At 40.5% G+C, this 27,981-nt stretch overlaps 1 protein-coding gene across 1 annotated transcript; it reads left to right on the top strand.

Moving 5' to 3' along the window:
- On the top strand, positions 1-27,751 carry LOC310855554 (uncharacterized protein). Its single transcript, XM_083760604.1, has 27 exons — positions 1-134; positions 2,286-2,613; positions 5,232-5,322; positions 5,810-5,854; positions 6,827-6,966; positions 7,775-7,909; positions 9,262-9,315; positions 9,493-9,546; positions 10,844-10,897; positions 13,070-13,123; positions 13,628-13,681; positions 14,939-14,992; positions 15,739-15,792; positions 16,238-16,291; positions 17,826-17,870; positions 18,386-18,439; positions 18,968-19,021; positions 20,069-20,122; positions 21,810-21,881; positions 22,015-22,050; positions 22,638-22,682; positions 22,796-22,828; positions 23,369-23,515; positions 23,651-23,827; positions 25,488-25,578; positions 25,945-26,022; positions 26,531-27,751. Exons 2-27 carry the CDS (start codon positions 2,575-2,577, stop codon positions 26,737-26,739), a joined length of 1,977 nt encoding a protein of 658 aa, XP_083616730.1. The 5' UTR covers positions 1-134; positions 2,286-2,574; the 3' UTR covers positions 26,740-27,751.
- Positions 27,752-27,981: the final 230 nt, after the last annotated feature.

The following is a 27,981-nucleotide window of genomic DNA, read 5'->3' as shown; positions in this document are numbered from 1 at the left end:
GGAGAGGAGAAAGGAGGTAGCTAGGGTTGAAGTTGATCAAGTACGCTGCCAGCACCGCCACTAGAGCAACAGGACGTCCGCGCCTGCACTTCAAAATAAAATAGAATTCTATATTAAAATTGCATTTATTAAAGGTAAGTTAGGTAACCTAATCTCCATGTCACAACTTAATATCTATATACTATATATAACATCCCCAAATATGGAGTCCAGGCCAGAATATTTGTCATCAATGACGATGTCATATATCGATTCCATCGGAGTACTCCATATATAGAGATTTGACCATGTTCTTTGTTCAACTTCAACCGATTTCCCACACTACACATTACTCTTCTGAAGTCCATTGGTTGAATATAACCTGAATGTTCTGCGATAGTTTCCATTATAACTAGAACTAAAAGGGGTTCTAGTTTTAATCAGAATCTACACTATAGCTGTTTATTTAAAAAAAAGAAAAATCGTTTGTAGATCTACTATTTTAGCTATGTTTGAGTGGCCCCTCCAATGGCTTTTGAAGATTACGATATTGCAGCCAAGTGTAGTCTATGGGATTTGTAATGTTTGTTTAGAGCACTCATGTCAAAAATAGTATGCCAGCCAAGTCTATTTAGGGCACTTAACACATAACTCGTTTGCTAGCCAAGTCTATGGAGTTTTATGTTTGTTTTATGGCATTAAATTACGTCATATGGCCAAAATACATACATCTTGCGCCCCTCACTTCAACAGTGACAAATGTCACTGTTGCAGAAACATGATTTTCACAGTGTGGCTCTGGCGCTCTGCTCTGGAGAAGACTATCTATTCTAAACATTCACGTTTAACTGGGTGTTGAGATGCCAATGATGAAGTGGGCTTCAACTTGACCATACAGACAGAACGACAAGGCAGAGGGATGTGTAGGACAGAGCCTTAGATATAGACAGAGTTACGCAAACTGCGTTCGCTTCATGGGGCCAGTCTAATGGTGGCTCTCCTACATAGACTTTTATTGAGAATGGACAGTCCAACTGGGACAAGTCCTGGACAGTAGGCAGAAATGGACAGTAGACAGAAATGCATTGGACTTAGGCAACAGCCTAGCCCCTCTCGGAACCCTACGTAAACATTTGGATGACTTTACATAGGGTCCCTATGCATCTATCCTGCATGCGAAATGGTATACAGACGTACATACCCTCGGGAAAGTGGGATGTCAAGGAAGGAAGGAAGAGAGAATTTCACAGCAGCCAAAACGGTCAAACAAAGATTCAAAATACTTAACGGCTTCTGCGCCAAATGAAAATTTGCTGACATTTCCGTTGTCTCCTATAGCCAAGAGGGTCTAGCAACAGCCCAGCTTTAATGATCTTAAATCCCTTTATTTTAGATTGTTTTTTAGTAATAGTACAACATAAACATTAAAGGGACTTTAGTTGTTACTGTACAATACTTTAAAACAGTTGTCATGTTGCACACATGCTTAAAATAGCTCTTATTTGTGCAGCCCTCGTTGAAAACAATGTATTTCCAACTCCAGCTTGTCTCAGTTCAGGCTGCATGAACTCGGTTTCCGCCCCCTCAATATCGTAACTCTTCTATTAGATGGCTCTGGTGTAGGGTACTCCTGGTGGAGATTTGTGTTCCACTTAGTGCCCCTTTACTAGTAGTGTCACTAGTGTGGTATAGTGGTATTAGTTTTTATGCCTGTAATATTATGCCCTAATATTAATTTGATGACAGAAAGGTCCCTACCACATCCACCAGATATAACAGACTGCATAGAATGTTGTATTGTAGTGTTATAGCTGGCACACTTTTACCACCAGGCCAAAAGGTCATTGGAGGTGAGAGGTGGAGCCGATAGAAAATCCTCTTTTAACTTGATTCAGCTCATTGCATTATCTAGAATAGATATGTAGCCACCTTTAATTTAAGGGTACATGTTTTTGTTCACAGACAACATTCCAGATGTAAACCTGATGCTTGTGAAGCCTCTGATTCTTCCATGTTGGTTGACAATGCATTGTTTAAATAAGTAAATATTATAGTTTTTGTATTTCTGCATATTGTATTATTTTCTGTTAAACATTTTCTTCTGACACCCATTGCATTGATGGCATTATAGTTGAGTTTGAGTTCACTGGGTGGATCTACTTTGAAGTTCATTACGTTTTCTGTTCAACAATTAGTGGCCACACTAAAGTCATGAACACACAGCTTATCTATCTGTAAGTCTCCATCTCTCTCTCTTTCTCTCTCTCTCTCTTTAACTGACCCACTTTATCACTCTCTCCCTAAAGACTCAGGTATTTCTCACCCTGTGAAGGAGGAGAGAGAGAGAGAGAGAGGAGCCCGTTAGTGCCTGGGAACCTGACGGATCCCTGGGCAGAGAGACAGAGGCACACGTGAAAGAAAATAAACGGAGAGAGAGGGCAGGGGGACCATCGATGAGAACGGGAAGCAAGAATGCTGTGAAGAGCTGGCTTCAAGGAAAGAAAAATCAGGAAAATTCCCCCTCTGCTTTTTGTAGGGGTCTGCAAGCATCTTGTACCCTAAGCAGGCTGGTTTGAGTGGATTTTACATCACCAAATGGGCAGAACCAGCACCATAGGAGCCTCCAGGGTTCAGGTAAGTGAGGATGTAGCTGCCAGAAACCAGGGCCATGGGTTTTGGTCCTGCTGCTGAAGGTAGAGACAGACAGGCCTCAAATGGTATTCTGTGTGAACATTGATTTGGGACCTTCTTTGTTAATTTTTAAGCCTGCTGAAGAGATCAAAACAATAATGCAACTGGGTCTTAGCATGGTTTATAAAATTGATATCTGCTGTGCTTGTGTTGAAGGCTAATAAGCTATGTTTGTGTGTTGCATTTATAGCAGTGTCATTGTCTTATTTTGTAAAATTAGGAGATTACCCCCTCCCTCAATAACCATGTATATTCAACTACACAGGAACGTACACTGTAGATGTTTTAATGTAATTGTTTATGGGAACTGGCTGAACGTTGGTCCTTTGATCAAAGTTAAGACATGTCTGAGGTACATCCTGAAGCAAGAACGGCTCATTTTAAATCAGTTTAATTGTGACAGATGGCTAATTTTAAATCAGTTTAATTGTGACAACAGAATTACATTTTAACTTGTCTATTTTGTGCAAGTTAACTGTTAGAATGTGGATTGAAAGAGTGGTGAAGAGAATGAAACGAATGCTTCACCTTACTGTCCCAGGGGACCTGCAGGTCAACATCCATGACAGCAAGCTCCACCCACATAAAGGATGCTGGTTACACAACCATACATATCTATTGAATGCCCACTGTAATCTGGAAGGGATTTAGACAAATTGTATGTACTCTAGAGTGCCTCACAATGTGCATTACATTTAAACACAGACAGGGGAGGAAACCTGGCAAGGCCCTAGCAGTTACAGGTATGGGTTCAGTGTCTTGCTCAAGGACAGACTAACCCAGGGGACAGCCGGGGATAGAATCAGGGATCGAACCCACTGCCAGCAACATTAATCAAATAATTAATTAATTACAATTATATTAGTGCAAGTTAACTGTTAAAATGTGGATTTAAAGAGTATGCAATGATTGCTTCAAAGTGACTGCTGTAATTGTTGGAATGAAATTCTACAGCCAGCCCATGCACAGTAATGTGGACTGAACCAAGCATTTCAAAGCAGTTATGTCCTAGTTTGCCATTTATTAAAATACCTTATAGGCTACTTACAGAAAATAACAAAACCCTGGGAAATGCTATGTAGAATTCCCATTGTTGAAATCATGTCAAAGACGACTACTCTCTCACAGTGGTGAGGCCTGGACCTAGCAGTCTTCAAACTACTTGGGAATGTTCTGGAATGTGAGATGAGTTTGAGAACTGCAGCAGTGTGGTTGCATACAGACAAAGAGCTCTCTGAGTGTTTAGATCTCAGTGGGTTCTCAATTGAACTCTAGCTGAAGTTGACAAACTGTATTGTGTGAGACAAGTGTAGTGCTACTTACTGCACATCTCTGACTCTAAATGGTAAATGGTGCATTTATATAGCGCCTTTATCCAAGGCGCTTTACATAGATTGTGCATTACATTCACCCATTCATACACCGATTGCGGCGGAAGCCATGCAAGGTACCAACCAGCACATCGGGAGCAATTGGGGGTTCAGTGTCTTGCCCAAGGACACTTCGACATGTAGACAGGAGGAGCCGGGATTCGAACCGCCGACCCATGGATCATTGGACGACCTGCTCTACCTCTTAGCCACAGTCGCCTCTTTACAGTCAGACTCTGACTTATAACTTAAGATTGTGTTGTCTTGAAACATGATATATTCATGTTTGGTCTTGGACCAAAGTAGCTATGTCAGAATTTCCCCCACTACAAGTACCTGTGATGATTACTACATGTGTTGGCTGGTCATGATGATATAATGACCACAGCTTTATTTGACTGTTTACATTAACAATCTATTGACTACTACATCCTTAAACCTCTGTGAAATAATCTTTCAGCACATAAGTAATTCTGCCTCAAGCATGGAAAGAAACTCCACATGTTAAACAACAACAATAGACATAAGAGCGTGGCACAAACTAGCTTCTACAGTGCCACGTAATGACAATAAATGTACATGTACTCAGTATTGATTAAAACTAAATACTTCTGTCATATTGATGATGTCATATTGATTAGTCACTCATCAAAAAATTGGGACATGGTTTGAGGCAGTTCTGAGCCCAGTTTACTCAATGAACTAATGAATTAAAATAAAATATAAAACAAAACAAAACAAGAAAATATATACTGTATACACACATATATATAGTATATTTAAATAATGGGAGGGGGTAAATTGTCGGTTAGATGAACTAACAGACACAGACAGATCCCATTCCCTGTCATAAGATGGATCCTTCAGAGCCACACCATAAAAATAGGTTCAAGATTTGTGTATACATTTGTGTACATCAAAGAGATAGTATTGGATGGGTTCAATATCTCATTTCTGTAATGCTGTGATTTTTAAGTGACACACTAGTATGTATTATTCTTAAAGAAATGGCCATATTTATCACTGAGTACACATTAATCTGCTTTGCACTGAATGCTATACAATCATTAGCTGGAATTAGCCTAAATGGGAAGAATTTACACATCCAATGGATAAAGACGGATAGCTTACCTGCAGACCTGCAGTCTTCTTTTTTAATTGCTCTGTTGTCTTTTTCACATGTCTTTACAGGTTTCTGTTCCCTCACTGTTGCTTGTGTTCGTTCTGTGTGCCCTCTCCTCTCATGCCCAGGATGAATCCTCTGGTGACCGTGATCACTCAGGTCAGCATCACTTTGCAAACCAGAGGCCGACTGTTATCATTTTATGAACTTCTGTATGCTTGTTTAGAGTTATTTTTACAAAGGTTTTTGGAGAACAACAAAAGGGCACAATGTGATTAACACACATCTATCAGAGGAGATACGTGATTGTTGACTCTACACCCTCCACAAGGCCAATTGTAGCGGTCAGCAGTGACAATTAAGAACTACATTAGGAGGGATTGGTTAATTGACATAACTCCTAAATTTAGAAATTAAGAAAAAAATAATTACAAAGGCATAATACCTATTCTAAACTTGTTTAGTACTTTACAGTACACTGTTGAAGCAATACATAAAGCACAATAATGTTTCACAACATGAATGTGTTATTATTCAAGTCAACATCATAGCTATCATAGTATCGTAGAAAATGTGTGTGTCAGTGTGACTTGTCTCAAGAATAACGTTACAATACACTCACTTGAGAATTTCTGTGTTCAACCAGGTGAGGATCAACACACCTATGAGGACTCTGTCCCGCCACATCCAGGTGAACATCACAGCATCATAGTTTGTCTCACCATTCATGCTTATTTGAGTTTATTCAAGTTGTATCATATAAATTGTACAATTGCATAGCCTCCACAGGTTTGTTATGGAGATTGTGGGACAACTGAGCAGGAGGGGAAATTATCATCTACGATTAATCTAGGAATTAAAACTACATTAGTCTTTTGTGCCAGTAGCCATGAAGATTTACAAAGACAAAAACAATAGTCACTCGGCTCTTTCAGTAGACTAATTAGTAGGGGTGTAACGATATAGTAACTGCATCAAAGAATCTATTTTAATTTCAAGAAATGTAAACAGCAACATTGACAAAAATCGTATCGTATCGTTTTGCTATAGAAATAATTGCTATCGAATGTTTTTGCAATGCAATTCATCGATTGTATCAATACTAAGTAGGCCTACTTGTGCGTTGTATTTAGCAATTTTAAGAAGAAATTAAAAAGGGTGTTTTAATTACTTTTCCATTCAATATTGCTACACTTGGTCTATTGATAAATGTGTGTATTCTGTGTTCATGTCAACATAGGGTTTGTCTATGTGTTAAAATGTATTTGCCAGAGAATCACTGTTTACTTATTTTTATCCATATTAATACATTTTCCCTTAAAAAGCCTGCACTATCCACACATTCTGCACAGATTTAATTTATTTGCTAAAGAGTTACTGTATCGATTTTAATAATAGAATCGTATCGCCATAATGAACCAATATCGTCCATGTGTCGTATCGTCAACCATGTATTGTGATACGTATCGTCATGGTGTAATGTACCATTACACCCCTACTATTTAGCTCTGAGTAATAATGTAAGGACAATGTCTGGCATGGTAACTCTGTGCGTATTCTATAATTATGTTTTGTCCTGCATAATGCAGGTTTTTGTTGAGAGTGTATACCAGTACTAATGTTTGGACATCAAATCATGGTTCTTTTCTCATCTCCTGGACAGAGCACCCACTGGAGCCCACCCCAGAGCCAGAGGACTATGATGAACCCACCCACGTCACCATGATCACTGACGATGACTACCCGTACGCCACCACCACCGAGGCCTACTACGCCAAAAAGGACAAATTACAGAAAGTGATGGTAAGTGTGAATGTTAGGCATACGTATTATTTATGATAAAAAAGGAGGAGATCTGGGCACTCAGAAGATACTTTATTAAACCAACAGACCGTTATACTGTAGGTCGAAACATTTAATAATAAAGTGCCTTTTTATCTGATGTTTCATCGCGGAGAACCTTTTTACTATTTTAAGATTATTGACTTATACGTCTCCAGTGAGCACCTGCAGGTTGTCTCTTTGCCTACCGGTATGTATTATTTATGGTTAGAAGTTTTGATTGATTGATTAATTGATTGAAGTATTTATTAACAGATTGGAGAATTACAGTTACATTTCAAGCGCAACTCAATACAAAACTGTTGATTGTGGACAACACCATAAAGCATTACACTTGTTTACAATAGGGTCCACCATGTTCAATTCATCATAACATTTAGAGACGTACAAATATACACTTCTATATAGCCAAAAACAGTTAAAAATGGGAAGAAAACATATACAGTGAGGGGAAAAGGGGTGGGTGGGAATTCAGATTTTACGGGGGCCAGTTTCGAATTGCAGCCGTCCGTGGGTGCCCTTTGAGAGCGGTTTTGAAGGAGTCAAGGGATTCACATGTCTTAATGACCGTTGGTAGGGCGTTCCACATTTTGGTGGCATAGGATCTAAATTAATTTAGTCCCTTGTTTGTACCAAATCTGGGTTACTAAATGGAAAATGGAAATCAGTTGAATGTCCTCACAAGTATAGCAGTTCAAGGCATGCTTACACATGTGTGGATAATACTTGTCTGTGCTGGCCCTCATGGCGTATTATCATGTCTTACCAGGTTCCATATGGTCCTCCTGATACAGACTCCTCTGAGGAGCAGTCAGGTGCTGATGCCACTTTGGGAGAGGAGGGGCCCACAGACTGCAACTGTGAGCCGGGTGAGCCCGGCTTTGCAGGCTTTGCTGGACCGAAGGTAGTCACCATCTTAATGGCATTATGAATGTGCCGTATTTGAAGGCAAAAATGGACAATACCAAATCTGGGGTCACTTGGGTGGCGCCGCTTCCACAGGGGTAAAGTATACCTGCCCACCTCCACAAAGTTTCGTGTTTAAATGCACTGCACAATCTGGTTTAGCCAAGTCATAGCCAATTGGCCGTACCCAGGGGAGGATGATCATTGCACAGACTTGGACTGGGCCCACGCCTGTCAGTAGGGACTGTGGGAGTTTGGAGTAGGATGTAGGTGCTACGACGTCCTCTCACTGGGAGGACATTCCAGCAGTGCATTGTGTGGTGAGGAATTAAAGGGGGTAAAAAAGACTTGTCTACTGTAAATTAAGGCGGGTTACCAAACTTAACTGAAGAATCAGTCATTGTTTGCTAAATCACTTTGGATTGCCTTGTTGTCTACAAATTAAATTGCCTTTCCTTGCCTTGCCTTGCAATAAAGTATGGACGTTTGACTTTCATTCATAATTAATCAATATTTTCTCCAGAGCTTTCAGTTCAGACTTCAAATCAATCCATATTACACAACTTTGACAAACAGAAAATTGTCAACAGTATTCAAAAGTGAGTCGTAGTCAGTGGGCTAAACTTAAAGAGGGAGTGCCACAATTTTTCCTGTTTTTTTGTTTTTTTTCCAGTGTCTATGAGGTGACAGTACTTCATTAGACACACTGGAGTCGTTTTTATGTGCAATGGTGTATTAACTTTGTATTTATGGTTTCTTCCTGGAGGCTGAATGAAAGCCACACTAATAAACAGTAATATAGTGACATCACACTATCAGCCCCTCCCCTAACCTTTATCATCATACATATACACATATATCATACAACAGCTGTGGGTGCGGCTTCAGTTCAGGTGGATCACCACCTTAAAGTATATACTCTAAGATCACCACACATCACCACCCACCAGGCAAACCAGGCATACTTAATGAACTGGTGGGCGTGCCCACATAAACAATATTTTAACAAATATTTCTGAAAAAACTATACCTCCTTATATAACAATAAGACCTGATGATCATGTTTTAGGGTGGCACTCCATCTTTAACAGACCACTGGTATAGTCTGTGAACCTCAATTATTCTATTAAACGTGCTCAAGTTCAGAGTAATTAAATCTCTTGTATCCCAAGTGAAAGCTTATTCCAAGTGTATGTGTATTCTAATGTTCACAGTTTATTAAACATTTTACTTTACCCTTATACACAATAGCATGTAATCAAGAGATACATTGTTGCATGCATTGTTTGTTCATGATGGCTATCCATTTGATCTGTGTGTCTCTCTCATACATCTTTCATATAATTTCAGGGCAGCAGGGGCCTGCAGGGCAAAACAGGCATCCCGGCGATTCAAGGAAGGGAGGTAAGTAATATTTGATCCATATGGAATAGCTCAAATTAATGGCAGGAAGGAACATTGAAGTTGAAGTTCTTGCCTCTACAGTTCATACAGTACAGTACATTATTTATTTGTGTAAGAGATTATAGTAGGCCTAATTTGATAATGACATTATTTAGAATCGTTTTTCTTTTGTTACAGGGTTACAGGGGATTCAAAGGGGTCATAGGAAGAGGAGGAGACACAGGGCCAGTGGTGAGAAAATCATACTTAACATACTTATGTAAGTAAGCCTTGCCGAGCCGTGAGGCCCATAGGGCAGGAGCCTTCTGTTTCTCTACCCCCCTGGATATGACGCAGCCTAACACACACACACACACACACACACACACACACACACACACACACACACACACACACACACACACACACACATATTAACTGATGATTTTGGGTGTGACAGTACAGTACAGTACAGTACAGTACAGTACAGTACAGTACAGTACAGTACAGTACAGTACAGTACAGTACAGTACAGTACAGTACAGTACAGTACAGTACAGTAGAGGGACCCCCTGGGGACCCCCACACGGTAACTAATTTCTCAACCGTTTTGGATGCGGGTCGGCTCAGGGACCACCCGGAGACCCCCGGGGACCCCCGCATGCTAACTCTGTCATTTCTCAACCGTATCGGACGCGGGGCGGCTCGCCGGAACCAGGCCGGCCCACACGGAGTTGCACCACTTACTTCACAAGGGTGTGATTTTTGTCTCCACCAGGCCGAAGGCATGGGGAGAGAGTATGTTTTGCACTCCGTCCGTGTGTGTGTGTGCTTGTGTCCGTCTGTCCGTCCGTCCGTCCGTCTGTCCGTCTGTGTACAGCAAATTTCCGGCACCGTTAACCCCGTCGATGTCAAATTTGGCACACACACTCCCTGGATGCCAACGATGAACCTCTGCCCCAAATTTTCCAGAACGGCCTGTTATAGCCACCAGGAGGCCGACTTTTGATTTTACTCCTCCAGATTCTGTCCAAAAATCCCGCAAATCGTTACACACTATCTCTATAGTCATGTGTTCAAGACGGATCTGTCCGATATTTCAGATTCCATCCTAATTGGTAACATTGGCTTTCAAAGTTTGCAGGATTGGCCCGTTTTGAACAAAAAGCCTCAAATCATGAACGAAGCGTGCACTTTACATGAAATCTTTTACAGACTGTCCTACTAGGCTGAGGAATATATCCCACCCGACCATACGAAAAAAGAAAAGGGAGAAAAACAAAAACAAGGCTGCATTATTCATATTACAAGATACATTCATTGAAATCCTCATACATTATCGCTAGGCTGAAAGATGAGATCCCACTTTTCCCACTTTTTATAGAACTTATCCTCTTGTAGTCTAAAGTATGAATGTTAGTTTTTCCATAACATACAGTTCCTCAGTAATGTCCATCCAATGACACACACAGACAATGATTTAGCCACAATGCACATCATTTAACAAAGCTTTTCTCCACTTTGTCCTTGTGCCCTTTTGGTTTTGTAGGGAGACAATGGGGCTGACGGTGAAGACGGTGCCTCTGGTTTCTCTGGAGCCATGGTGAGGAGTATACTGGAGTATACACACTTTACAAAAGCTTTACCATGTGTCCACGTGTTCATGTGTTGAGTCTATTGTGGTGGTGCTACTACTGTGGGGAGTCTATCTCCCCACAGTTTGAAATTTGAATGTGCTGACAGAATGACTTCTTTGAAGCAGATCCTTCATATTGGCTGCTCGTAAAGTAACATTTAACCTTTTTTTTCTTTTCTTTTTTACTTTTTTTTTTTTTTTTCACAGAAGCATTATTTAAATACTGGAGTTGGTGGCACCTTTCACCTTTTTAAGGCATGACTCTATATGGCTACCAGTCTATAATAGGGCCTGTGTGTGTCTGTCTGTGATTGACGTTCTTTTTCTCATATGTTTTATATATTTTTTTAATGTTTAACATAACTTTAAAATGTATATTATTTTATTAGGGAAGTCAAAGGGGCTCGCATCAGGCTGAAAAACCATGCCCAAATTTTGGGGTCATACGTCGACATTGTAGATACGTCATAGATAACACAGTTGGCAACATGGGAGCCACACCTTCATACCCCGTATTGTTTCAACATCATCTCCATAATAGTACTCAGTACCACTCATACCCAAAGTGAGCAAAGGCACAGACGAATCCTTCTCATGTTCCGACGAGAAGTGGTTTTAGGGGTCTAAATCCTCTATAGGCCTACCCCTAGATCCTCAGCAAAGGGTGATGTTTGCCTTGATGCCTGACATCCATCACCTGGCCTAAATATAGGCATTGAGATGGGCACACAATCTTCTCTGCAAACTATATCCACAACCCACATCTGTCCTCACTCCTCACTAATGCTTATACTGAGCATTAGTGAGGACTGAGGACCAGTCTGACAATAAATATACTGAATCTCTTTATGTACGTAAGTATGTAGTACAGTATGTTTATGTATGTATGTTTGTATTCCACGCATCTCAAGAACCATTCAACCGACGACTTCAAATTTGACACACGCAGTGCTCGGTGCCCGGTCCAGTGCTCTGCGTCAGTCGGATAGGTGGTTGTCCAGAACCACTAGAAAAGGCTCTGGTCATGATTGAGGATTTTCCATAACTGCCAATCCCGCCCCATATGCCCATAAATGGGCAGGCCCATATATGCCCATATACCGATAACATAATATGGGCACAAAAGGGACACAGACAGGCAGTTAAAGCGGGTGCTATGACAACATGTATTATGTAACAGGGTGGGGCATGCATTCCCTATTTTAATTGTTGCAGTAGGCCGGTGCCCGAAGGTCTATAGTTATATGAACATATCTTTGAATATTTTTCAAGAATGCCAGTTCTTTTTTTAAAAGGATAAATTACCCAGACCGCTACTTGTGGTGTCATCTGACCTCTGATCCTGGATTGGTGTTCCAATCCAAAGTATGAACGAACTGGCCACGGTTCCAATATGGTCTCTGCTCGGATCGGAAACCTTGCCCAAACATGAATACATCATAGATGACTGCTATCACACTCTGGCTGCATGTGAGCCTATTGCTGTTATCAGACCCTGTCTTGCCGAATTGCCTAATTTCCCATAGAGAATTAAATGAAAAGCATTGCTGTATTTCTTTCCATTTAGGTTTGGAACAATTAACACACAGCTCATTCCCCCTATTCAACACATCTTAAACACTTACCTGATTTTCCATAAATCAGACGTTTAAAATCATATAAAAGAATGCATATCCTCAAATCAATACTGTTGTTCATATAGAATTATAGACTAAGGTGATCGATAGTCCTTAAATTATTACGTCATTACTGTTCACCAAAGTCAGAATCTCCCGAACTGTGCCTCTTAGTCCTTTAAATCAAGGATCATGTTTATATTTAACAGTTCTCTCAATATCAGTTGTGACCAAAAGTTAACCTGTTACTGTCACCAATAGGTGGCAGTATGAGCCATACATTATGCAGCATATGCATTACTATATTTATTTTCCTTCCTCTCTTGCATTCTCTGCCTCTCACACCTTTTTTCACGAGGCTGTTGGTAATCCAAGCATTCTCATACATCCTTAATGGTGTCAAATAAAATCCCCAGTGAAACAAAGTCAAACAAAACATTTATCCATCCATCCGTCCACCCACCCATTTGTTTATGGACATTTTAACTCTCACTTCTAACTTTCTCTTTCTGTTGCCAACAAGGGGGTACCTGGAATTCCCGGAGACCCAGGTGCTGTAGGAGTTCTAGGTCTGAAGGTAAATAATAGTATTTCAACCCACCACTAAACCACACACACACACACACACACACACACACACACACACACACACACACACACACACACACACACACACACACACACACACACACACACACAGCACAGATACAAGGTTCCTAAGGTGTGTGAGCTCTTGTATACCTTTCTTCCAACATGTATACTGTAATAAAGCTAAGTTCTTATGCCATATAGTGGCTCACACCCGTTCAATAGCACAATCCAACATACATCATACCAGGGCGTGCGGCAGTGGCTCAGGGGTAGAGTGGCTGGATGGCATCCGTGAGGTTCAGAGTTAATGTTGAAAGTGTCCTTGAGCCTGACGCTGAACCCCTAATTGCTCCCGATGTGCTGGTTGGTTCCACTGCCATCGGTGTACCGGTATGTGTGTGTGGATGAATGTAATGCAATCTATGTAATGCACTTTGTATATAAGCGCTATATAAATGCATTATTTATTTATATCCTGCATTCTTAACAGGGTGACATCGGTATGGAGGGACCCCGTGGAGGAGTTGGTGCATATGGGGATGTCGTAAGTAGAGCTAATAACCTCCTGTGGTGAATTCAGAGTCCCTATAACTATAATGAAGTGCCATCTAGCTCAGCCAATGAGTCAGTGGTACCCACATCAGTTTGAGCCCTACACTGTAAAATCATCAGGCACAAGGTGGCATTCAGGAAACTCATTCATGTGTTTTATCTATTTATCTATTTGTAACTCTGAGGCTGTACAAATGTAACCAAAAGTTATGTATAGTGTAGACTAGTTAAACTGTATATGACCTTCCTTATGATAAGATAGCGTCATAGCGTGCAGGGGAAGTCACTGTTATAATGTTCCACAGTTATACAGGTAGTCAAACTGTGTCCACTTTGATGTTTGACTGGTGATTTTGCTGATACACTTGACAAATGTCATATCATCTGCCCAGTCCAGAGACCAGTTGGTCCAGTTGTACACGTGGCGGCTATACCATTTTTGTTTTGTTTTGGCATTCTATGTGATAGACACAAGACAAGAAAATAAAATCAAGATCCATGTGGTAGTGTAAACAAGTCACTGGTACAATTATGATTACGATTATGTTTTTTTCTGTGGTAATTCCATCTTAAAAGAAATATTTGGTCAATGGTCAACTATTTTAGCAAAACTGGGTTACACATTTGGGGCAGATACATGCTGGTTTTCTGACATTTAGAAGCATTACTTTAAATAACTTCTTAAAAATACATTGATGTTTATTTAGGCATTTAGCAGTCAAACAAAAGCACAAGTCAATACAAAAATGTTACTTTGTGGACGATCAATGATTAAGTATTACACTTATTTACAACAGGGTCCACAAAGGGGGGGAGCTTTCACGCATGCACACTCGTGCATGCAGCCATGCACTGGACGATGTTTTTTTGCAGTCTTTTGCGGTTATTTGCCTTTTTGGCCCATTCGTGGGCACTTACTAAAAATCATACTGTGGTGGCTGGTCATGATTGTGTGGTGGCTCACCACACAATAATGCATATATATGGGAAACACTGTATACTGAGAATATCGCCTATTATTGCCTAGGATTACCAAACAAACTTGGTATATGATCACATCTAGGGAAGGAGGTGTGTTGTGTACCAAAAGTAGGTTAATGTGACACTAATCACTGCTACATCTGGTGGGGGGTACAGGTTGCACTGTAGATGGTAAAGGTCACATAGTTATTTTCAGGGGACTATTTTGTTGCCCCTACAGGTTTAAGCTGTCAGGCCTTGCTAACACTGTGTATTTATTTTATGTTAGGGCCCTCGTGGTGGAGTTGGGACCCTGGGTAGTAAGGGAGGTAAAGGCATCAAGGTAATTATGAATTATGCAGAATGTACAATGCAATTATACTGCCGTTTAAGTCCTGATATCACAATCATGTCTTATGTTCTTCACAGTTACTCTTGATATTTGATTAAATTAGCATTAGCCACTTTATTGTGTCCAATGTGTCGTACGATGAAATAGCCAAATCTGAATCTACAAGCTTGTAGAGCTGCTATTATTTTTTATAAGGGTGTAATTATATAGTAACTGCATCAAAAAATCTATTTTAATTTCAAGAAGTACCGGTATATCGAAATGAAAACTCAAAATATCATATCGCTTGACTTTGTATCGTATCGTTTTGAAATGCAAATAACCAGTATCAAATTGTTTTGCAATGCAAATAATCAATCAAAATAGTAAAAGGGGGGTTTAATTACTTTTCCATATCGCTACACATGGTCTATCGATAAATGTATGTATTCTCTGTGTTCATGTCAAGGTGCAGGTTTGTCTATAATGTGTTCAAATATAATGTCCATGTATTTATCAGAGATAAATGTTTCCCTTAAAAAACCTGCTCTATCCACAGATTTCATGTCTTTTCTAAATAGTTACTGTATCGATTTGAAATCATTAAATCGTATCGTATCGCCATGAATGAACCAATAGTATTGTCAACCATGTATCATGATACGTATCGTATCGATATTAAGATGTATCGTTACACCCCTAGTAATGGATCATAGTTCTTCTAACATTTTCATTTTGATGTTAAACACTACCTACAGGGATCACGAGGTCTCACAGGGAAAGAAGGCCCTCAGGGACCTGATGGAGGCAAGGTATGTCAGATGTTTATCAGAATTACCTTTATGATGCACGTGGCTTTTAGTTTTAGCAATGTCTTAAAAGGTCAACCAGAGGTTTCTAGTTGGACTGAATCTACTTAATGTCAACCCAAAACAAATTGGAGTAGTCAAGTGTGATCAAATGCAATCCTTTCACCCGAATTTAAGCTATTTCCACAACTCTGTTGGGAAATGTTGTGTGACAAGTTGCTCAGCATAAATATTGCTCAAAATGTTAAAGCCATTTCCTAAGAGTGTGCAAAATGAATGATCATAAATGTATACCTTCAAGGTATACTTTTTACAATTATGGAAATGGCAGATATTGGTAAGATACATGTTCGCACTTATTCCACTTTCAAGAACACTGACAGCCTGCTGAAACCGATGGAGGAAAACACCAAACATTCATTTGTTCTGTTCTGTTCTGTCCCTACAGGGCCAGATCGGAGCACCTGGCTTCACGGGGGATGTAGGGGATTCAGGCTACACTGTAAGATTTGACTGTTTTATGCCATCATCTATCTTTTATATGTTCTTTACTGCTACTTAAACTCTTTATTTCTTTATCGACAAAACAATGTACTTTGTGTGCATGAAACCCTTTACTTGTAATGCTATGCTTGTAATGCTACTTTCAGATATACTAAATCATAACTAAATATTTTGTTAGTATTATGTAAGTATAGTATCTGAGTTGATTGATTGGTTGTTCTGTGCTCATTAGTGCTCTCTCTACTTAATGAATGCATCAAAGTAAGCAATCACTTTGATACCTGTCAGAGAGGGGTGTGTGTGTGTGTGTGTGTGTGTGTGTGTGTGTGTGTGTGTGTGTGTGTGTGTGTGTGTGTGTGTGTGTGTGTGTGTGTGTGTGTGTGTGTGTGTGTGTGAATTATCCCCCAACTCTACATCTGACCTCAAACCCTTCGATCTCCATATATGGAGCATTGGAGCTGACTTGTTCTGTTGACCCTCCCCTGCACCTGTCTTTCCTCTTCGATGTCTCCCTTTTGATACCTTTCCATTCAAACTCTAGACGGGCCTGTCCCAAATGTATTAGTGCAGCCACGCCCAGCAGCCCCCGAAAACTAGAGTTCTCAACAGGCCATAAAATGAAGGCCCGGCCCTACCTGGGCCCTCATCAAAACCTGTAAACTCAAGACACTGCCCCCGCTGCCACCCTTATATCTCCATATATGGAGCTGACCTGTTCTGACATTCCATATGTTGATCTGACCTCATCAAACCCTGTACACTCATGACACGCTCCATATATGGCCAGACCTCATCAAACCCTGTACACTCAAGACACTGCCCCTGCTGCCACCCTTAGAGCTCCAATGCTCCATACATGGAGCTGACCTGTTCTTACATTCTATATGTTGATCTGACCTCATCAAACCTTGTACACTCAAGACACACGATCCATATATGGCCAGTACAGAATTCATTCCATAACATGGAATGAATGAATTCTGTACTGAACGTATTATGTTCTGACCCCCCCATGCCAAAGCGCCAGAGCTCGCTCAGCAGTCTGCCGTCACCCAGGCGGATGCGTGCATGCGACCTCGCCCTTTAGGGTGAGGTCACTTCTCGCCCTCAGGGCGTCTCACTGGTAATAGTTTATTAGCTCATTTTGTTGCTCAGTTTCTTATATTAGCCTTTATTGGTTGCATTATTAGACGTTCCTGTCCTTCCTTTGAGCTTCTTAGTTAGTGGGTACTGTGTTTATGAATGTTACATGTCTGTCCTGTTATTGTCTTGTATTTATTGTTACTGGCAAAGCTGTGTTACTTATTTCGCCTCTTCTCTTGGCCAGTTCACACTTGTAAAAGAGACTTTAGTCTTAATGTGTTTTTTACTGGTTAAATAAAATAGACAATCAGGTTATGTTAGCTCTGTCTTGAGTGCAATTTTATTTGAAATCGAAGCACTCCTCTATAACATTCTTACAGCTCTAATTCTGTCAAGAGAGTTGAAGTGCTAATAATCTGATTTTATTGTTGGCTGTGCCTTTCTCACAGGGCTATCCTGGACAGCCAGGAGGCAGAGGACCTTCTGGGGGAAAGGTAAACCCACACACCACTCAAAGTATGTGTTTGCCAGGGATCTTTTGTTTTCAGACCTCACCTAAACCCTACAGGTATTGTTTTTAGATTGTCACAAATTCTTCCCCCAGCACATCATAGTCCTTTTTGAGTCAAGTGGGGTTTCTAGTACAAAAGCTTGATTGAAGGATTTCTCATAGTGAAGTAACTGTTACAAGTAAAAGTGAAAGTGTGCTTGATACAATTAAAAGAAACAGAAACAAGTCTTTCATACATGAATTGTGTGTTGTAGTGTATGGGGGAATTCCATTTGGGTGAACATTCGAAAATGAAACTGGTGTCAAATCAAAGTATTGATAGTAAACCCAAAGGTCAGCATACTTTAATCTTGTTTTATACACCTTATTCCTAAAGAGTCATCTCAGTTTTGATTGTTTTACTGCCCTTTCATAGATAAGTTGCGGTCAAAGTTCAAAGTGTCTTTGAATGAAACACATTGGTTGATTCCTTATTTTCACCCTCTCATTCTCTCTCAGGGTACTAAAGGCCTTGGTGGCACGCCAGGTAGTGATGGGGAGCCTGGGGAAGATGTGAGTATTCTCACCTTTTTTCAAGGATTGATTGATTGATTGAAAATTGTATTCACAGTTTGTAGAATGGGTACAGTTAAACGAATTAAAGTACAGGTCAATACAAAAACTGATACTGAGGATATAACCAGAAAGTAAGAACCTAAGACTTGTTTACATCAGGGTCCCCCATTTTCAATTCATCAGTTTGATATGCATTAGTGCGACTGACCCCCATAATGGGGACCCAGAGATTAAAGAATGTATTGAATGGGGGCCCCATTCAATACATTCTTTAATATCTGGGTCCCCAATCGATACTGTACAATACTCAGAGTCACAGTAATTTAAATCTGAGAGTGTACAAATGGAAGCAAAATACTCTCAGAGTTACAGACCTGCAAGGGAACTCTGGGAGTCCCTGGAACCCACGTTGAGTACCAGTGAGATAGATGATAATAAGAAGAAATATATGCACTCTGTAGAAAGGACTATTACCCAACATGTTGTATCTCAATGTTGTTCATCCCTGATGATTTGTTTTACCAGGGTCCTATTGGAGTTCCTGGTGTTTTGGGGGAGCCTGGAGTATTTGGAACCAAGGTAAAGAGACCGATTTGGTCTTCTAACTTTACCACAGTTTTCAGGTGGTACCTGAAAACTGTTTTAAAGTTAGAAGATGCTTACACAGACATAACAAACAATGATAATGATCATTTAAGCCTACAGATGTAAAACTATATAATAATCCTCAGACCCATATCTGTGTAAAGCCTAAGATCTACTTGGTGTAAAGCACTGAACTCAACATCTGCTGTTGGCTGGTGTTGGTAACAGATTATGTTACTAATATGTAATAGTACTCTCTAGAGCAGTGGTTCCCAAACTTTTTAACTCGAGACCCAAAAGACAAATTAGATGCTCACAATGCGTCGCTTCGCGCCCCGTTGTGAGCTTGTAGATCAGCTATTTTCATGGAATTTCTTCGATTTGTCTTTGATTTCTTCATGAAATTACTGAAATATGTATGAAAATAATTAAAAACAATATGCAGGAAATAAAAAATAAAGGGACCCATAAAAATGTGTCGGGACCCGACCCAGTGTTTGGGAACCAGTACCAGTAGTATACAGAATGACATTACCTAGCCAACACCAACAAATACCTGATGGCCAGCTCAGTACGCTGCTTTTCATCAATAGATGACAGGCTTCACACAGTTACTCTATTAGGGAGTAGGGTTTTCCATACACTGAATTGTGTTGTTGCCGTTCAGGGATTCATAGATATAACATTAGACGTTGTGGGTTTTTTTTTTTTAGGGAATATCCACACTAAAAGATTTACGGTATATTGAACGTCATGAGGCTGAACAAGAAATTCCACAACAGTCTTGTGGTATATTGGGTGCTTATCTGAGCCAGTCTGGGTTGATCTACAGTGGCTGTATCACGTTTACAATACATTAATAACATCTTCATATGAAAGGCATAATGTCTTTTGCAATGTCCTTTTGCGCTATATGAGGTACTATTGTCCTCCTACCACAGTATATATTTGTGCCAATGTCTCCAGTTCCTTTACAAAATAGTACTTCTTGGTGATTAACGTGATTGTGATGATACTGAACTAGTACACGGTCTCTTGCAGGGCAGCAAAGGGGATCGTGGAGTGAAAGGACCTCGAGGGAGAGTGGGTTCTTTGGTGAGTGTGTGTGCATGTCACATGACTAAAGATTCTGTCAAAGGCCTTGTTTGACCCTGAAATGACAAAAGCAATCCCCGGTGTAATTGAGTACATACTAGTTGAGTATAAGTACAATGAGTGCTATGCTCCAAAGTCTTGGTGAGTTTAGCTTGGACTATATGTAAAGTGGGTTTACCACCAGCCTATAGGCCCTTTCTTCTCTAGATACTGCATCTAACTGCACAGCAACATCAACATATGTCTGCAGAATCTATGGATTTAAAATTCCCCTTAATTGAATCACATTCCACAATGTTGTCTTGTTTGCCATGTCTTTTCATGTGGCGATTTTTGTGTAGGCGAAACAATCCTGTTGGTATTCAAAATGAAAGGGAGGAGAACAACCAGGGAAAGTCCCTAGAACACTAATATCTAAATGACACTCAGATAACCTTTACGTGTTTATGATTGAAATGTGATAGTTCCTCAATTCAGGTGTAATAAGAGAATGCATATGATGTCACTATTTGCTAACAAAGGCAAGGCCTATCTTAGATTTTTGAGGGGCGCTAGCCACTCTTATGTCCAGCTTTGAGGGTTTGTGTAAACACTAACATTGAATGCCATTGACAATGAATGGCCAGTTTTTAGTGTTTGTGCAAACACTAACATTGAATGCCATTGACAATGAATGGACAGTTTTTACTGTTTGTCCTAACACTAACATTGAATGCCATTGACAATGAATGGACAGTTTTTACTGTTTGTGCAAACACTAACATTGAATGCCATTGACAATGAATGGACAGTTTTTACTGTTTGTCCTAACACTAACATTGAATGCCATTAACAATGAATGGACAGTTTTGAGTGTTTGTGTAAACACAAACACTGCGTAAACACAAACATTGAAGACGAAGGTGAGGATGCAAATTGTTATTGGCCGAAATGAGATGATGTATGATGATAAGAGCGTCCCTGACTTCACACTGGTGTGATTTTTGGTGATTATTTTTTCAGTACAGAAAATATAATCCATTCAAATTCATATAATTTGATGGTGAACGGAGATATTATCTAATCTGTTCAATGACAAAACATATTAGAATCAATATTCCTTTTGATGCATTATTGTTGTGGTTGTTATTATGGTTTCTGTTTAGTGCTTTTGATGGGAGCATACCGTGAGGTTGTTCCCTCAGCCCAAAGACAATCCTGACCCCAACCACAAACCTGACCCCTATATACACTCTAACCTTTGTCTTTATTCGTTTTTTAGCTTGTCTGGAAGTAGGAAGGACTATGTTTTACCCAGGGTAACTGGACTAAGCTCAATAAGTTGTTTACAGCCAGGCCCTGCTCATAGAACATTTCATGGTAGGGGTTCAATGCCTTGTCCAAGGGCACTTCAGCGGTGGTAATTTTAACTTGCCGGTCCGGGGATACGAACTAGCGACCTTCCGATATCAAGACCGCTCCGCAAACCGTTCGGCCACCGCTGCCTCACCGCTGTTCATCGATAGCTTTTTGAACATTAGTATATTTGTGTTTGTTTGTTTGTGATTGGATTATGTATAACTGAAACAATGAGAAATAATAGTAATATTCTGAGGTTTGTGTATCTTGTGTATCTTTGCCTTTCTTTCCTGTGCTGTATCGTATGCTATTGACAGGTCTGTGTGATTTATCTACCCATCTATCACAGGGGCCTCAAGGAGAACGAGGAGATGCTGGAGTACCAGGGAAACTAGGACCTAAGGGCCTACAGGCCCAACCTGTGTGTATATGCACTCTATGTTTACAGTATCAATCACTATTACACTATTACCATTGTTACACACTATCTAAGAAGTTTTATAGTAAACTAAATTAGTATGGGTTTAATTAATGGTATAAATCTCTTTTTTTAGGGGGCTAAAGGAGAGGCGGGGCCAGATGGACCGACGGTAAGTTCTGATTGAAACTCCTCATTAAACAGCAAAACCATGTTACATGTTGCATAAAGGATGAACTCTGCCTTGGATGCAATAAATCATGGAGGGTTATTCATTGGAAGTTAGTTTATCAATGTAAGAAGAAATAATATATAGACTTTGATTTGCATTGTTATTAACATTATACTGTGACACTATAGTCACACAATCAAGCATGATACATAAGAAGAGGTAGAGAGTTGGTTAGAGATGCCTAGATAAGTCATATGTAGTTTTATGACATTCTCCATTGTCTCACAAGCGATTAATATCGCTATTATCTATCAGGCCATCTTTGTGTCTGTAAATCTATCTGCAAGTCAAAAGCGTAGTTAGATCAAGTACAGGTATACGCTTTCAGATACGAGCATTGTACTGTACCTCACGAGAGAAACTGAGATAAGTAGAGAAACCCTAGGCCTAGAGGAATGTCACGTGTTGTTATGATTTACCATGCAGGGTACCTTGCGGATCAGCATGTCACCGGTTGTTTTGTGACCGGCGTGGTGGTTTTATTCCCTGTGCCATGATCATTAAAGGCTTTATTTGCCTTCCCTTAGGGTGCAGCAGGGAGAAAGGGCATCAAAGGTGTGAAAGGAGAGAAGGTACAGTATAATAACATCATATTGACTATCTGTATATTGTACAACTGTGTTGTTCCACTTCCTCTTTCCACATCTGCATGGTTTGTTGTTAATCAGTGTCTTCTTCCTCATAGGAAGTCCCAGGCGACCGTGGGGACAAAGGACAGGTAATAATTCATATTTTTCACCATGACCATGGTCACCATCAGCAGAAAAAGAACTTTACAGATTGAGATCTCTGTTCCTATATATTATTCCAAGAGGGGGAAAATGCAACCGGGTTGGTACATTACTGATTAGAATAACAGAATTAAAATAACTTTCTGTATGTTAACTTTTACATTACAGTATCAGTACTGTAGGTAACTTGACAACAATGATGGACTATATTTTAGGTGTTGAATGATTCAGTAACTTCATCCTGTAATGGCTCTCCAATGGGTTTCAACTTACTGTTGAGATCAAGTGGAGCACAATGCTTCTATCAAGGCATCAGGCTGTTGGCTAAAATCAGGTGTGCTCTGCAAACAGGATTGCTCTGATTTTGAACTGTTTTCGAGATCAAGAAACTGAGAACAGGTGGCAGTGAGGAAGAAGTTAGTAAAAGACCTTCATATATGTCTCCACTTTAACACACATTTCGTCTCTCTATGGCTGCTTCCTCTTGTTCTCCCCTCTCCATATCTTGTTGTCCATTCCTCTGGTAGCATGGACCGAAGGGTTATCTTGGAGAAGGTGGCATCCCTGGCAGGATCGGACCTCCTGGCATCCCAGGGACTAGAGGAAATCCGGGTTCAGGTGGTGACCTGGGTGTCAAAGGCCGTGGGGGACCCAAAGGCATGCCAGGTTCCCCTGTGAGTAACATTCTCAAAACTGAATAAGTCTTGTTTGAAAAAGTGGTGGACTGTAAAACTGTACATTTGTAGCTGTTGTATAAATGATTATGTTGGCAGATGAACTGATGAAGTCAACGCTTTCTTCCCACTCAGGGTCCAGGTCTGACTGATGAGCAGGTGCTGCAGCTCTGCAAAGGGGTTGTGACAGCTCAGATCTCACAGTATTCTGCCTCCATCAGGGCTAAGTGCTCCCAGGGCTGCCCCATCAACAACCGAACGCTCATTGGACCACCAGGAGGCAAAGGTCCATCTGGATCAGCAGGCAAACCTGTATGTTCCCCAGTCCTATATCTGAATTTGATACCAGCATTTGTATAGATCTTTTATGAGTAAGAGACCACACCTCTACTGAAGTTTTAATTGTTTATTATAAGCAATAATAAAATGATTGAGGTCAGGTTGAGGTGAGAACCCATAAAATAAAGTAGAACATTTGCGTACAAACAAATGTGTGTATATATAAATGTATCAGTGCAAATGGTTTTGATACCCCTATAAGTACAGATTAAGGGGAGATTCACACTATGGTCCCGGGTGCGCACTCGGGACCACTTGGCAGATGTTGTGGTAGTGTGAATGATGCGTACCGTTCCCGGGAGCGGATCGCCCAACCTCGCATGGGGGGAGGGTCTCTGGAACGTTGAAGTGTATTCAGATACGGCTCGTTCCAATGTGAATGCATGCGTACCTAAAGAAGGAAGTGGACTGTTTTTTTTTTAAGAACGTGACATAATCTCTAGTCGACGAGCCAAGCGTAAAAAAAAAAAAACACAGCCGCTGCACAATGCGTAACACCAACGCATTTCTCAACGCCGCCCTTCTCCTGTTGAATCTGCTTATACGCGCAGCACCACAGTACGCGCTGATCTTATTCTGCGGACTACACGTGGCTCTTGGGCTTTGCTTGGCACAGTTTCCAAAGTAACAAAATAATAATAATGCTAAAGTAGAATCCATAGCAAACTAATACACTGGAGCACAGAACTGACTGACACAGTGAATAGCAGGCAGGCTGACAGTGAAGTAGTATAACGGCAAAAAGCCAAAGAGGCAATGCAATGCAGTGTGTCTGGATTTATTTGAGACAATGTCGCAGAGTTGATGGTCAGTGTCCGGGCACGCCAGCCATGCGTTATGCAAGTGTACCCGAGTGTGCTGTTGTATCTCGGGCAATGTGAATCATGGCCATCGGGGACCAGGCAACCGTATTCGGAAACGGTTCCAATGAAACGGATTCAGTCCGTCTCAGTGTGAATTGCCTATAACTCTCATTTTGATGCCAAGAAAGTATCTAAATTTGATACCAATCCCTATAGAGCGTTGCAGTCCCGCCCCCTTTCATGACGACGCCAGGCCCAGGAAATAGTTTCCAATGCATTTTTCCCATAGACATTTAAAAACGTATTTATTTAAAGACCTTATAAGCGTCGTACAAAGCCAACTCTTGTCGTGACAAATCATTACAACAAACACAATATTTTGGACCAAACAAATAATTACAAAGAAGAAAAACAAAACAAAAAGTGTTATAAGGTAAAATAATGTATTACTACAAGGTTACATGGCTGTTAGCCTCAGTACCAGGCTTTCATTTTTGTTGGTGCAAAAATTGAAAGCCTGGAGGAACGCATTGGCCGTAGCACTACACTAGGGGTGAGAGGAGGGGCCGGGGGTGACGGACAGATCGATGAGATCCAATCAGGGCGTGCGCAAATCTGAGCCACGACCCGCCCCTCTAGACCAGAAACCTAGCACGTTAGCTCAGGCTACATGGCTGTTAGTGGCCATTTCTGGCCAAGGAAATGTTATTGTATGGTACATGTTGGATATTGCTGGATATGTTGGATATATTGCTGGATATTAGTACTATAAATTAATTATCTGGAGAGTGAGAACATCAATGGACATTTCTTCCTTTCCTATGTGTCAGGGCAAAGCAGGTAAAGCTGGAGCCAAAGGAGCCAGGGGTGTCCCAGGCGACAGAGGATTGGAGGGTCAGCTGGGTGCACTGGGTGCAGGAGGTATGTCCAAAATTAACCTCCCTTGATAGTGAGGACAAAACATTCGCTGTCGGGTATAAAACAAAGACAAATAGCGTTTTGTAAACGCCATTGACAATGAAGGGAAAATGTACGTCATAATGTGCCATTTACGTCATATTGTCTCTTTATTGTTAATGGCGTTTAATGTTTGTGTTACCTCACCATTACATCACCTACACTACAGTAATCAACATGCCCGCATGCAAAGAAATTTGAACTATGCACTGTAGATATAGTTAGTGTTAGTTAAAGGTCTTTACACACTGGGGCCGAAGAAATCTTGAGTCAGGTGTCCTGAAAATCGGAACCAACCAACGACCACACTTGATTGTGTTTTCTCAACAGGTTCCAAAGGAGGCAAAGGTGTCAGGGGGGATACTGGTAAAGGCCTGCCAGGACATGATGGACACCAAGGCATCAGAGGTGTGGCTCTGTTCTTACTGACACAAAATTACCTTGTATTTACACTGTGGAAAAGAACACCCAAACCTTGACTCTCCTATTATGCTTTCTTGGGTCAGGTGTCCTTAAGCTAAAGTAAGCTAGCTATGTAATTTAACTCACTTTATGACCAGAGTGGCAGTATTCAAACAAAGTAATGCCAGTTGCAAAGTCAACTGGCATTACAATTAGCTCATGGGCTAAATGGCTAAGAAGTTAAATTGAGAACTAACGTTCCACACTATAAACAATATTTCCTGTGTGAATCTCAGGGATAGGACCCCTTTATCAATATAACAAAAGGCAATCACGAGGTCACTGCCACAAATGTTGAAAATAACCTCCTAAAAGTGGGAGCAGTTTCAAAACGAAATAGTTTGTTGATAAATGGAACAAATATAGGTATAGGCATTACTCTCTGGGCTGCTTTCAAATGGGTTTATTTTGCAGGTCCACATTTCATGTTCCATTATGATTATTTTCTCCCCAGGTTTGCCAGGCCATCCGGCAGAAGCCAAAAATGGCATGGCAGGGCCTCGTGGTCCCCGTGGGTTCCCAGGACCAATGGGCATACCTGGCATGGCTGGGAATGCAGGAGTGCCTGGATTTTGTGAGGCACGAGACTGTAGCATTCACGCACCAGTCATGCGCAAAGAGCAGGGCCTGGTAAAGGGACCCCACAGCCTAACTAAGATCTAACTCCAGACATGATGCTTCTGCTGGTTATGAGGGCTGTTCTGTTGCTCCTGGGCATTGGAGAATCACCTCATTGCAACATCATGGTTTGTTTCAATAATATTCCAGGTGACTTGGGAAGTGACCTTGATACTGGGTTTGAATGGAAACATGCTTATATTTCAGACTCATGTCCAAAAGATTTTTTATATTGTTTGGGTATTGAGGGGAGTTGTGCCGAGTACAGTTCCTTGGGGTGCTCAAGTGCTGGGCAGGTATGGTGAGAAATGCTGGACTCTGTACAGAGAATAAGCCATCGGAAAAGGACATTCCATCTAAATCAGACATGGCTTTGACGTGTTCGATTTTTATATTTCTGCCAAAAGTTGTTTCCAGACCAACTATGCTTGAGTAGGACTCAAAAAGTAAGAGTGATCCTTAATTTCTTGATTTTCGTTTTATTTTTGGTTCGAAAGTGACAAAACAAAATGAAAATAAAAATGCAATGTAAATATTTTTGTAAAGTATCTGAAATACATGTACTGTGTCTGGAAGAAATGTTTTAGATAAATCATTTGAAATGTTGTAATATGAGTCTTCAGTTTTAATTGACTGTGTCTTGAAAACCCAAGGCAATACTTCAGCATTTCAGTGAATGTGTTTTATTTGTAAACGACAGAAATGTAGATACAAACCAACAAATCATATCAGTATTCAAATTGCATTCAATGATCTGGGCAGTGCACTCTCCTCCTACAATGCTGTCAGTGTGATATTTCTACACAGCTGAATATTTTATTTTTACCTATAGCAGCTCTCAGGAATTAATTCATTTGTTAATGAATTAATAGGACATTGCCACACAAAGAGCATGCATGCTCAGTAAAACCTCTCAATAAAGGTTACAGAGAAAAGAAATAAACAAGCTAAGGTTATCACGCATGAATTCAAAACAGACTTTCTGTCAAAAGAAACTCATAGATAAAATCAACAAAAGCTCAAATAACTGCTGTACTGAATTGCTTTTGAGAACCAAGTAAAAGTGACAAATAGTACTATATTATATTTATTAAAATGTGGTTTTATGTTTATTCCAGCTTGTTGTATTCATGTCATTTTATTTATATGCTTTGTGAGTTCAAACTTTTTAAAAGTTTAGGACTTGTTACATAGTGGTATTGATGTATTGTGAACTACTTCTGGAAACCTGACAAATCTGCCAGATCACATTATCACAAATATGTATTAGTCTGGGGATGCCATGAA

Source organism: Protomyctophum parallelum (assembly GCF_964188405.1).
Source record: "Protomyctophum parallelum genome assembly, chromosome: 3".
NCBI classification, from domain to species: domain Eukaryota; kingdom Metazoa; phylum Chordata; class Actinopteri; order Myctophiformes; family Myctophidae; genus Protomyctophum; species Protomyctophum parallelum.
This window is presented reverse-complemented; position numbering and strand designations above follow the sequence as displayed.